At 39.7% G+C, this 12,647-nt stretch overlaps 1 protein-coding gene across 2 annotated transcripts in view; it reads right to left on the bottom strand.

The window, feature by feature from the left end:
* LOC137103572 (lipoxygenase homology domain-containing protein 1-like) overlaps positions 1 to 12,647 on the bottom strand; it is a 28,422-nt gene that overhangs the window by 14,211 nt on the left and 1,564 nt on the right. Inside the window, exons 2-26 of one of the 2 annotated variants that reach the window (XM_067484050.1) lie at positions 11,227 to 11,341; positions 9,356 to 9,436; positions 8,178 to 8,362; positions 7,352 to 7,450; positions 7,070 to 7,218; positions 6,855 to 6,978; positions 6,409 to 6,659; positions 6,193 to 6,328; positions 5,848 to 6,008; positions 5,643 to 5,729; positions 5,396 to 5,531; positions 5,020 to 5,174; positions 4,763 to 4,923; positions 3,660 to 3,736; positions 3,362 to 3,558; positions 3,072 to 3,264; positions 2,797 to 2,957; positions 2,380 to 2,713; positions 2,065 to 2,216; positions 1,541 to 1,674; positions 1,067 to 1,218; positions 834 to 938; positions 630 to 758; positions 369 to 536; positions 88 to 269 (exon numbers count right to left, since the gene is read on the bottom strand). In XM_067484050.1, coding sequence (XP_067340151.1) covers positions 88 to 269; positions 369 to 536; positions 630 to 758; positions 834 to 938; positions 1,067 to 1,218; positions 1,541 to 1,674; positions 2,065 to 2,216; positions 2,380 to 2,713; positions 2,797 to 2,957; positions 3,072 to 3,264; positions 3,362 to 3,558; positions 3,660 to 3,736; positions 4,763 to 4,923; positions 5,020 to 5,174; positions 5,396 to 5,531; positions 5,643 to 5,729; positions 5,848 to 6,008; positions 6,193 to 6,328; positions 6,409 to 6,659; positions 6,855 to 6,978; positions 7,070 to 7,218; positions 7,352 to 7,450; positions 8,178 to 8,362; positions 9,356 to 9,436; positions 11,227 to 11,341 — 3,824 coding nt within the window. Of the gene's footprint in view, positions 1 to 87; positions 270 to 368; positions 537 to 629; positions 759 to 833; positions 939 to 1,066; positions 1,219 to 1,540; positions 1,794 to 2,064; positions 2,217 to 2,379; positions 2,714 to 2,796; positions 2,958 to 3,071; positions 3,265 to 3,361; positions 3,559 to 3,659; positions 3,737 to 4,762; positions 4,924 to 5,019; positions 5,175 to 5,395; positions 5,532 to 5,642; positions 5,730 to 5,847; positions 6,009 to 6,192; positions 6,329 to 6,408; positions 6,660 to 6,854; positions 6,979 to 7,069; positions 7,219 to 7,351; positions 7,451 to 8,177; positions 8,363 to 9,355; positions 9,437 to 11,226; positions 11,342 to 12,647 lie in introns of those variants that run through there. The other variant, XM_067484049.1, reaches the window with a different exon arrangement.

The raw sequence follows: 12,647 nt of genomic DNA, 5'->3' as shown, positions 1-12,647 counted from the left end.
GTGTACGCAGTATTGAATTTGCTACAGAAACTCAACTTGATGGATGGAACTTTTCTACCTATTTATAACAACATGCTGTTGACATACCTCAACAATAAACATGTCCTCAGCTCCTCTCTCAAAGTACATCCTCCTCTCTCGCTTGTTGACACAGAGAGATTTCTTTTGTGTACACACAGCATCTCTCCCATACAGGACAATAAAGACATCTGCATCCGTGCCAGCTCCAAACACGTCAGTCGTGAGGATTTTAATCTCATAAGGAACAACTACAAAATAAAAGAATGGAACCATAACCAATAACAGGATGTGCATCAAAGGACACATATTTTCAATATCTGTGTTGTATTGAGCACATTGGGGTTTACATGGTGTGTAAAGCTCTGTTTGAAGAGGATTTGGGAAAAGATCCCTGATGATGGCCCCATCATCCTCTCCTTTATCCAGCCAACGACCGCAGGGGAAGCGAAGTTTCTGTCCCAAAGATGATGCATCAATGTCGACCCAGTCAAGGAACCAACCTGCTGATCCTCCTCCTTAAATAAGTGATACATGTTAGAATGTTCCAGTTTTAGAAAAAGTCATTTTACATTATTTATTGCAAAAATAAGGAGGCTGTTCTACTGTACCACAGTTGTCGTGTCCAATGCGTAGCTTTTTCAGTGGTCCAATATCCACAGCTTCCACAGTAAACTCATCAACCAAACCCCTTTCAAACTTGTTCTTATGGGTCTTTGAGGACTTCAGATTAATTATCCCTGTAAACAAGCACATCAAATTGTTTTTTTAATAATTTAAATACATCCAGAGATATGTGCTTTATGACTTATTACCTGTGTCATCCTTGCTGCCATACAGAATCATAAAGACATTAGCATCTGTTCCTGCATATTTCTTGTCACCAGTTTTTATCCTAATTGTATATGTTGTTGACATGGCTGGAAGCAAAGAAAGATCAGAAGGAATTAATCATTAATCAATACAACAATTATTTATCCTTGTTCATAAAAAAAAAAAGAAAATGTTTTGACATTATTTTTACATGTAGCTATGATGTTGCTCTTACCTTTCTGTTCCAGACCCAGGGTGGGTTCAGACTCTTCATCGTCATCATCTTCCCCCTTCTTCATAAACGCCTCATCCACAGGAACCAGCTCCCTGGCTAGCTGTCCATCATCCTCATCCACAGCCAGCCAGCGTTTACAAGGAAAAAAGTACCTACAGAACAACATGTTATATATTTTGGACATCTGATGTTACACATTGTGACAATACCACAACCACAACCCCTGGTACCATTTTACACCACACAGTGGCGCTCTACAGACATTTTTGTTTAAAGCCTTTGTCTGCTCTCTGGGAGGATACTATTGGGTTTTGTGAAACCCCAACACTTTGATTTAGTGGCTAGCAATGTTTAGGCTTTTATTTCTATCCTAACTACTATTTTAAAAAGGTAACGGGCAAATTCATATGTTGTCTTTATGTGAAGATGCAGTGTCACATTTAAATGAATGCTGCTCTTGAGTTCATGACATACGTGGTGTCATCTTTGTTGTCTACAATCTCGACTCTGTCCAAAAACCAGCCTGGACTGGCCTGGCTGTTGTCATGTCGGATCCTCAGCTTCTTTAGGGCCCCCAGATCAACCGCTGTGATGTTGAAAATATCCTCCTGGGCCACACGTGAACAAACCAGTTGCAAAGGGTCAACAGATGTCACGGGTCTTGGGTTAGCAGTCCATGAGAATGTCATTAATTATTTATTTGAACTTCATTTAACCTGGAAGTCTCCTGAGATTGAACATTTGTTTGACAAGAAAGACTTAGCCAAGAAAACAATGTCAGTGATAACAATCTTAGCTGTGTAAAAGCAACAGATTATACAAATACATGTGCAACACATTATGAACAGAGGAGAAGGTAGGCAATAATTTCGAAATTATTTTAAGGTCTTATAAATTAATTATGTTGGAAGAAAATGTTTATAATAAAACTTTAATTAGACTGATAAGTGTGTTTTTGATGTTGGAGATTTCTGTGTTGGAGAATGTAGAAAGCTTACATGGCCTTTCTCAAATTTGTTCAGGTTGTTAGACTTTCGAAGCTTTCGCTCCCCTGTGTCACCAATCTCTCCGTAGATGTTGATATAAACATTGGCATCGGTTCCTGCCCCCCACATAGTTCCAGTGAACACATGAACTTCATATGAGTTAACTGAAAAAAAAAAACAGAGTAAATCAACTGTGTTATTTTAATGCTGCTCGTGATGACATGTGATGACATTTTCAGCATTAATTCAAAATAAACAAAAAAATAATATGTAACATTTGGAAGCTAATACAAATGGGTCAGTACATCACATTAATGCTCTACCTACCCTCAAGGTCTTCATTGTCTTCAGCCAGAAGCTCAACCACAATCTCCCCATCCTCTTCATCCCTGGCCAGCCAGCGTTCACAAGGGAAATTATATGTCACCACTACTTCCTGCAGCTCCTCAATTATCTCCACTTCCTCCTCCTCTTCTTTCTTCTTCTTTTTCTTGTCCTTTTTCTTGTCTTTCTTGGTGTCTTCCTTCTTCACTTCAACCTGCACCATAGCCATTGTCAGTCGCCTAATGTGCACTGTCTCCAAGAACCAGCCGTCTCCGATACCCTTCCCGTCATGGTAGATTCGTACCTTGTAGATCTTGCCAACATCTTGAGCCTCAATCTGGGCAGTAGGCATGAAACTGTGCTCACACGAGGAAGTTACCAATAGATGCTGACACAACACAACACAGTATCAATACAGACCTTAAAGATTTCAGTAGTGCTGCGTTCAAAGTTGTTGGAGCGACTCTTGAGAGCAAGAACTTCAGTTTTTCCTTCATCCCCATAGATCTGACAGAAGACATTTGCATTGGTGCCACCTGCACGCACATCCCCTGTGACCACTGTTACTTCATAGTTGATCACTGTTAATATGAGATAATCACAGCATTATGCCAACAGATAAGTAATATATTTAAACTCATAATTAGCTGGAAACTGCACAGTGCTTTTTATATTTGCAATATTACACTATTTACATTGTTCCATGTCAAGTATCTCACTCGGGTAGATCTCAACCTCCACTTTCCCATCAGCCTCATCTTTGCAGAGCCAGCGGTGGCTCGGGAACATGTACTGCTTCCCATGAACGGGCACAGAGATTTGCACACTATCCAGAAACCACCCAGCCCGCAGGCCCTCATTGGTGTGACCAATCAGGAGACGGTTAATCTGTAAATATGATGGAGAAAGACATAGAAAAATAGAATAGAATTAGGAAACTAATGTCTGAACCATGTCCGCTCTCTGTGAAGTGTTAAGGGCTTGCCTGTCCAATGTCAAAGGTTTCAATGGTAAAGATGTCAGTGCGTCCAGTCTCGAAGTAGTTTCTGAGGTCGTTGTCTGAAACTGCCAGTATGACCTTGTCTGCATCACCCTTCTCCCCATACAGCTTCACAAACACCTTGGAGTCAGAGCTGGCCCCATTCACACTGCCAGTCTTGATTGCTATGTGGTAGCCAACGTCTGCCAATAAGCAAGATGCAATCGATGGAATTAATCTAAGACTTTCGTTCATTTTTAGCTCCTTAGCGTGTACATACTTTATTTATTTAGGATGTACTCACTAAAGAGACGCTGGCCATCTCCAGCTGGAACTAACTCACGGACAATCTGCCCATCATCCTCATTACGGTCCAACCACCTGAAAGTAAACACAAAGCAAGCAATTGATAGATATAGATATAGATTGAGATTAAATTGCCTTACATGTCTTAAAATCAAAAATAAAACATAACATATCATGCAAAGAACAGATCAAGGAAGATAGATGATTAGAAGAGATTAAAGCATGATAATACATTGACTGGATCGATTGAGTTACATTTAACAGTTTAAGGGTTTTACTTAGAAAAGAAGCTTCCATAAGGTTATTGTGCTCTGTGAGAGAACTGATCATAACCAGTAATGGTAAGACAAAACCGTTAACAATGATGAATCTTTATGTTCTACGGTGTGTTTGCATAGGTAGCTCCCTAACCTTTCCCTTTTCCAGCACTGACAGAGCCTCCTTCCAGAAGTAACTTTGCACCTCAGACTTGTGGTTTGGTTCCAGTTACTGAATGAGAAAGCTGGCTGCCCACATGCATTTAGTGCCAATTTGTAATGTCACCCTCACCCATCGCCTGCCTAACTACTTAAACACATGCCACTGGAGTACTAGAGAATGTCAGTTCGGCTAATGTGTTGGTGTTAGAGCTATTTGGAACATTTTTTCCAACTTGTTTTGTGGATTTAACTGAAAAAAAAAAAGACAATTCATCACTAAGCTCATGTGTAACAGCGGGTAATTCATAGTGATAGCTGAGAAAAAAATGTTGTTCAAATTTGGTTTGTTAATTATAAAGTCATGGCAAACTACGTAAGACAGGCAAGATATCATATATTGATTAGTGAGATTTGGAAGAATATTTTACCTTTGGTGCCTGGCTAACTCTCTCACCCTGCTTCTAGTCTTTATATTTAGTGAAGTCCTGAATGTAGTGTTGTATTTTTGGGAGTGGTACTAATCTTCTCATATAATTCTTAGCAGGAAAAGAACATTTTTTTTGCACATTTTTATTTTGACAAATCAAAAATCTAAACCCGTTTTCTTAAGTTAAGATAACAGGTCTCTTGTTAAGATTATTAAATATTTCTTTAAATAATTTTTAAAGTTTGATTTCCTTGCCTGAAACAGGGGAACTCGATTGCCATGGACTCTGTCTGGCCCTCCTCCCTGACCATCACCTTATCAAGAAACCAACCGCAGCCTCCGCCACGACCGTCATGACCAACACGGACCCTGCGCACCCGGCCCAGGGACACTGACTCAATGAGAAACTCATCATGCTGATGAAGGACAGAGAGAAAACAGTCAAAAGTTACTTGTAATGTTTTGAATGTCTTTAATTTTCTTCCTTCATCATGAATTAATAATGCACTCACGTTTCCCTTTTCAAATTTGTTGATGTTGTTTTTGCTCATGATCATGAGCCGCTCCCCTGTGTCACCCAGGTCTCCGATAATATTGAGAAAGACACTAGCATCAGTGCCACTGCCGCTGACGTTGCCCGTGCAGATGGTAACACGATACTTTATCACTTAAGATAAACAAGTATAAAAAACACACAATATACCATTGTCATGTTAACATGGATCTGGTTGTGTCCTCAGACAATAGGCCAAAAGTAAGTGCTTCACAGATGACAAGCCGATAAAATAGAGACAGATTAAATATATGCGAGAAAAACATGTCACAACTTGAACACATTGAAATAAGAGAAACATAAACTAAGACATGTGAATGTAAGATGACTCTCACAGGGAAGCGGCTCATCACTGAGCGCTCCTGTCGCTGGAAGCTCTCTGATGATCTCATTGTCGTCTTCATTGATGTCAAGCCATCGGCCACATTCGAAAGAATACTTCTCCATCGTCAGAGTCTTGAGCAAAGTGACCTGCAGGAAGTCACAGCCCAAGTGTCAACATTTATGGTTTCTTGATCTCTTGTTCGATATCTACTTTTCAGTCAATACAGTGTCTCAGGACAGACAGGCTAAACAGCTCACCTTAGCTAAATGCCAGCCAGCGAAAGGATGTCTCTTCTCGTGCCAGATGCGCAGTTTCAGCAGTCTCCCTATGTCTGGCATTTCAATCTATAGCCATTCCAGAAAAAGGTAAAAGCCCAACAGAAACTCAAATACAATATGTTAGGAACAGTCAAAGTGGAAACAGCTGTAAGATGTTCACTTTGACACATGATAGCGAGCTTACCATGAATTTATCAACCTGGCCTTGCTCAAAGCTGTCTGAGTTGTTCTCCAGTTTGATCTCATCAGACTTGCCCTTTTCTCCATAGATCTGTAGAAACACTTGGGCATCTGTCCCAGCCCCCTTCACATCTGATGTCCAAATCCACAGGGACCATGGGTATTCTGCAGTGGGAGAAAACCAGATGCTAAAGTAAGTAGTCCAGTTTTTAAAGATTCAAAATGCTTGTGTATTTATAATCAAATATAAAGAATTAAAACTCTAATTATCATTTCCTGTACACGATAGATAAGTTATCTGTATTTTTTTTGTAGAGTAGAAATCTGTGAGTTGAACAAAGACACACACTCTTCTGTTTTTTTTGCCTGAGAGACACCATCTCATAGAGCTCCCTCTCAATCAGTCCATCCCCCTCATCCTCATCCAGCCACATCCCACATGGAAATGTCTGCTCAGTTCCCGTGAATGGACAGTATATAACCACCTGTGAGGGAAATGAGTGCTTGGTGGGTAAATAGCACGTTAGGAATTACTATGCAACCCCCCAAAAAACACGCTCAGTACCTTTTCACAGTACCATCCGGCACCAACAGCACCGTTGTCATGACCGATGGTGACCCTGCTGAGTGGGCTGATCAGTTCGCAGATCTCCACGTTGAAAATATCGATGCGACCGCGTTCAAAATCGCCACCCTCCAGGAAGATTTTGCCACTGTTTTTTAAGCCTTTGGAGCCGTGCATGACAATGTGGATTTTAGAATTCGTACCTGCACCCCTCACATTTCCAGTCATCACTTGCACATTGTAAACAATTCCTGAGTGTGTAAACACACACAAAGACAGACACACACAAAGTCACAATTTTTTTTACGGAATCCAAACTGTATACTGTTGCCTTTAACCATAGGCTACATTAAAACTATACTGCTTTTTTAAAACGGAAGCAGTGTTACTTAATATTTCCTAACACAAATAGTGCGCAGAAAAATTGTAGTCTGTGTTGTTCGCACCCATTGGTTGCAGTGATCCAACCAGTATATCTCTCTGTATTTTGCCATCATCTTCATCCATGGCAAACCAGCGATTAACTGGGAACTCATACACTTCCTTATTCCCCATGTCATCAACTACGACCTGGAGAGACACATTGTACACTTTCATGAGTGTTTTCATGCATGTTTGCACATCTGCAGAGACTATGTGTGCATGTGCAGATTGTTCATGCCTTATCAAGAAACCATCCAGCTGATGAGCCTCTGTTATTATGGCCAATAGTAATTTTCCTCAGCCTTCCCAAGTTAGGAGACTCTATTGTAAACTTGTCCTCTGAGCCCCGTTCAAAATTGTCTTTGTCACTGTCTAGGCGTCTTTCTCCTTTTATAATAACACACACACACACACACACACACACACACACACACACACACACAATTAAAATGAGAATTAAAGTTTAAAATCCCAAAGAGGGAATAGTTGAAATTAGACCACTTTTTCTGTGTGTGCCCACCTGTGTCACCATTCTCTCCAAAGATATTTAGGAACACATCAGCATCAGTTCCACTTCCCTTCATATCCGCAGTGAACACACTCACTATGTATTTATTCACTGCAAGACATGGAACATAAGAAGTAAGGAATGTGACATGGATTTATGTAAACAATGTGCCACAGAGGGTAATAACTTTACAACTGTGTAGATAATGTTCTTTATGAGTTCTGCTCACGACCTTTTCTTGGATAGACAAGTAAATAATTCAGATGTTCTTTCTAACCCACGCCAAGATGGTTTCCAGGTTAAATATTCATAACAGTGTGTTTGTGTGTGCATGAGTTTGGGACATATTGTTCTGACCACTCCCTCACGTAGTAGCTTATCTTAATCTGAGCCTCGGCCTCACAACGCCCTGCTTGACTGACTGCAGGTACTGAGATACTAGATCGCGTTGCAACACAACTGGAATTCAATTACAACCTGGCACCTTTGTGTTCAATGGGCTTGACACATGCTACTTATACTGTCAAGTTTCCAAAAAACATTTTTAATGTTTTAATTTGCTGTTGCTGGCTGTGCATTCGTAATAACCTACCTATTTGACCGAGAAGACACTTTAACTAGCTAGAGTCTCAGAACTCTTGCAGTTTCTGATAAGTTATTAGCTGTCAAAACTAAATATTGTGCTTTTTATTATTTGCACTTGGTGTATATTCAAACCCATTGGTTTCTCCAAACTGGGGTGAGGGTGTTTGGAATTTTAATTCACTGTTATTTTGTTTTAACCTTTGTGAACTTTTGTGTCTGTTTTGTTTCATCTGCTTGTCCCAGAGTGACCTACATTTTGGAACATCCATGGGGTTCAGGCTGCCCAGCAGGTCTCTGACAAACAGGTTGTCACCCTCCTCCCGGCTCAGCCAGTTGTTGCAGGCAAAACAGAAGCGCAGATGGGGCCGGTTCATGTCGGTCACCACCACCCTGTCCAGGAACCAGCTGGCATTCATGCCTGTGTTGTCGTGCTCGATCCTGGGGAAATCAAAAGTCATAGTGTGATGAATTCCACCTGCAGATGCACTAGTGCCTTTACTCTGTTTTGCCGTGGTGAATAAAAAATAACAAAGACCTTTTATCTTTCATAATTGTGTTTAAGACATATCTGAAAAATAAATATAAGTTTCAAGTTTATTAACTTTAATTGGATTAGGTAGAGAAAACCTTGTTTTCCGGTCCGACTTTACAATATGTGTTCCTACTATACTGCAACAAATATACAGTAGATGTAGTTGTTTTTGTCTACAACAATATTTCAGTAACATTAAAATTAATTCTTGACCCCTTTAAGGTGTTCTTGGTCCCAACACAGAATTTATCAGTCAATACAGCTGATCGGTTAAAAAAATTAGATGAATCTGATATGCCATAATTTCACTAATAAATGGGCCTTAGGGTTGCTTCATTGCAGTTGCTGTTTGCTTGATTAATCTACTAATTCTAAGATCAAGAATGTTCATAGATTCATTATAAGATACATTAAAAATGATAAAGGTCTGACCTATAAAGACTGTGTGAAGAAACCAAAATCCTGGTAAGTGGGCCTGAGTATATTTTGTCAACCTGCTGTGAAGTAAACAACAAGCTTTGGAGCATCTGAGCCATAGTGCAGCATGTCTGCTTTTTGCATTATTTGATTTTCAAATGCCCTGCTGCCTCATTTTGCAGTTTGTGTCTGGCCACTGTAATGTAACTTGTTCTCTTCTACAGTGAGGCACTAACTCCCAACAACAGATGGGGATTAACCTTCTGACACTGGATCAAGTTCTTTGATGGCCAGCGGCACGGCTGGAAAATAAGAGAGAAATGTTGCTGTGTGATCCTCGCTGTAAGATGCTGTTATCCTGTGTGTAGCTGTGTGTTCTGCATGTCTAAAGCAGGTTTGCAAACTGCCATTATAGTAGTTACAGTATATATGTTTATTATTTATAAGTTCTTACAGATCCTAATTAGCACACTGGAATTTACCTCAGCTTCTTCAGAGGCCCCACATTGTGTGTTTTTATACGGAAAACATCAGTCTTATTCTTCTCAAATGCAGTTCTGCTTCTGTACATTGAGAAGAAAATTGAAAGTGTCAGAATTGGGGAAATCGATTCATTGTGTGTGTGTGTGTGTGTAAATGTGTGTGTGTGTGTGTGTGTGTGTGTGTGTGTGTGTGTGTGTGTGTGTGTGCGTGTGTGTGTGTGTGTATGTGTGTGTTAGAGAGACAAAATAATTATTTTTGACTGTGAGAAACTAGTTGGTGAGAGTCCGAAGAGACAGACCTCTGCACTGAACTCTTCAAGAGTGAATTACATTTCCTAACTGATCCAGCTTAGTCTGCTCTGGTGAACTCATGGCAGTGGTTTAATCTGAAACCTCCTCTAACTCATCCGTTTCAAAACTTGCTGCTCCTCTTCCTCCTTCTCACATACTCTTACCACTCACAGAGAAGATCTGGGCCCGTGCATGTTTCATACCTCTTCTGCTACCCACAGTGAATTTGACACCTTCCTTTTTCTTAAAAGATAGTGCCTGGCTTTGTTATTGGCCAGTTTGCTCTACACGCCTTGTGATACTTAACCGTACAGACAATACCCTGGCTAGACTAATTATGTTCTAAAGCATACATTGTACAAAAAAGCTGAATAAATGTATGTTCTTGTTTTCTCTTTCTGTGTGAAATCACCAGTGGAAGAATTATGGAAAGATTATAAATATGTGTGTAAACATAAGAACAAACCCAACTTTGGAATTCATGCAATTTATATGACACAATCACACTGAATTTCCAAAGAGTTGCATTTGTTTCTGCCTCAGGTGTTTGAATAGAGCAAATATGCTTGGAGACATAGCAACCCTTCCTTACCTGTATCATGTTAAGTTTAAATTCATAATTACACAATACAGGCAGGACATAAAATATATTGGAGTAAGGTGAAACTCACTACTCTGCAATGTTTTTTTTTTTTACATTTTAACACAAAAGTGACTCATCGCCATCCATGTATGGTATTTCCTCAGCTGAGCAGCACTGCAGTCACACTGCATGGAGATACTGAATACATGGCATGTTGTCTCTGTCTGAGGTGGATGAATAAGACCACTACAAGGTGTGGGTGACATGGTCCAGTGTGGCTTACAATAACTTGGTATACCTTATACACTGAGCAAGTAACCCTATCTGTCAATCAATGTGGACAAAGATGAAAGAAGCCTGTCCCTGATAAGATCCCGTGGGAGTCACTTGATCATCCACAGAAATGGCATCGTGGTCTTCTTTCATTTGCCTCTGAATGAAAAACAAGACCAGCCATGCCACATAGTTCCTCCTTACTCCAGATATGCTCTGTCCAACATGTTATAGGACTGTATAGAGGTTCCTGCACCACAAAAAAAGATGCTCTGATTCAGTGATAACAAATGAGTTTCAGGTTTCATGCTGATATCATTTTGACACAACAGATCAAAGAGATTCCCGCTGTGCAAATTGACTTTGTCTTTATTTATAGGATCTGCAGGCATCAAGTTAATGCGGAACAGGAATGTTCTCTCATACAGTGTTATATGCACAATGAAATCCAACACAAGGGCAGAATCATAACCATCCTTTAACAGGCTGATACCTCTTTTCTGTGCTGAAGGATCAGAGATGCATAGAAAAGATTAAAAGTTAGCAGCTGACATTGAAAAAACATGAAACTCACAGGTTTCCTTATGACAACAAAACGAACTGACTCAACGCTACATAAAGTCTACATAAAAAGAACAAATAAATGACAGATTGAATAATTGAGAATATATTCATTAAAGTGTACTATGAGTCAATGGCCTTATCTTAAGCCTTTAAAACTCACTTGCTTGCCAAATGAACCTTGGGTGTGACACCAAATTCTCCAAAAAGGGTAACAAACACATTAGCATCAGTCCCAGCTCCCTTAACATCTCCAGTGATAGTGACGACCTCATACACTGAAAGAGAGGAGAATGAAGTTAAAAGACAAAAACCGGTGAAAATGTGTGCAGTTTGGTTTATTTTGTAAAAAAAAACCATGACCATTCTGAAACAAAAGGAGCATGTGTATGGACTAAATTCCATAATGGACGATAAAAAAAACAGAGCACACCCAAAGTTGCATCCTGACATTGTCGAATCATCTATAAACATTAGCAAGCATTATGTTTCCCTCCATGCAGGGTTGCCAGGGAATTCAATGCGGCGAAACTGCAGAGAATCCATGTCTGGTGTGCTACAACAGCCAAGCCTTTCTCACATTTCACAAATGTGTCTCTTTGTCTGACCAAGCCACCAAGTAGAAAGTTGACAGGATGAAAACTCAGCAGTCTTTAAAATCTAGGTCTATCACTTTGGTCTAGATGATACTTTAGTCCTATAAGATGCTGTAAAGTGTACTTGTTCCTCTTTGCCTTTAACTATCCATCATAAGCATTATTTGCTTCTTGTCCCTATAATCAGACCTACGTTTGTTAAACTAAATCTATTTCATTAGGGCTGGAAGCAATCTCTCAGTGCATGAAAGATGAGGCAAACCCTGGACAGGGCTCCATGTAGAGACAGACAGCCACTCACACTTACACCTGCGGACAATATAGACTCAGTTAACTTAAGTGCATGTCTATATGCACGTCTATACTTTCTTTGTTGCTGACAAAATTAAACATTTAGCATGTTAGTCAGTAAATGGTGGTTTCCTGTGACTCAATATCTTTGCTTAGATAAAGGCACTTCTATAGTCCATAAATGTCAACTCTTGACACTTGCAATTATGTAACAATTATAATTATATAAATCTAAAAGTATGAGATTGATAACCTAAAAGTTATGTTCTGAATAACTGTAAATTATTTTTTATTCACTATGTAGAAATACAAAACTAAGAGACAACATGTGGGAGAGGAGGAAAAGAGATAGATGCCTAATAAAGATCAATCTTGAAAGAGGAACTTGAAAACCTCATTAACAGACCTGATGCAGTGGCCTAGTAAAACTGAGCCTAAGTCACTGGAGTGTCAGACCTGTGAATGTGCTTGTATGGTAACAAATACATGTATTCGGAAATGTAATATTGGTTATCATACAAAATAATGATATTCATTGCTCCTTTTCTAGTCTGTACAATTATCAGAAGGAAAAACTACATCAGCTTTAAGCAGTTACTTAATGGCAGCACAGTGAAAATAACAGTACTGTACCAGTGCAAAAGATTTTTGACTATAGCTGAGTGGTGCACTGTCCAAATGCTTCTTCATGGCAATT

This window comes from Channa argus, chromosome 18 (genome assembly GCF_033026475.1).
Source record: "Channa argus isolate prfri chromosome 18, Channa argus male v1.0, whole genome shotgun sequence".
NCBI classification, from domain to species: domain Eukaryota; kingdom Metazoa; phylum Chordata; class Actinopteri; order Anabantiformes; family Channidae; genus Channa; species Channa argus.
The sequence above is the reverse complement of the archived record's forward strand: the minus strand, read 5'-3'. Positions and strand labels throughout refer to the sequence as shown.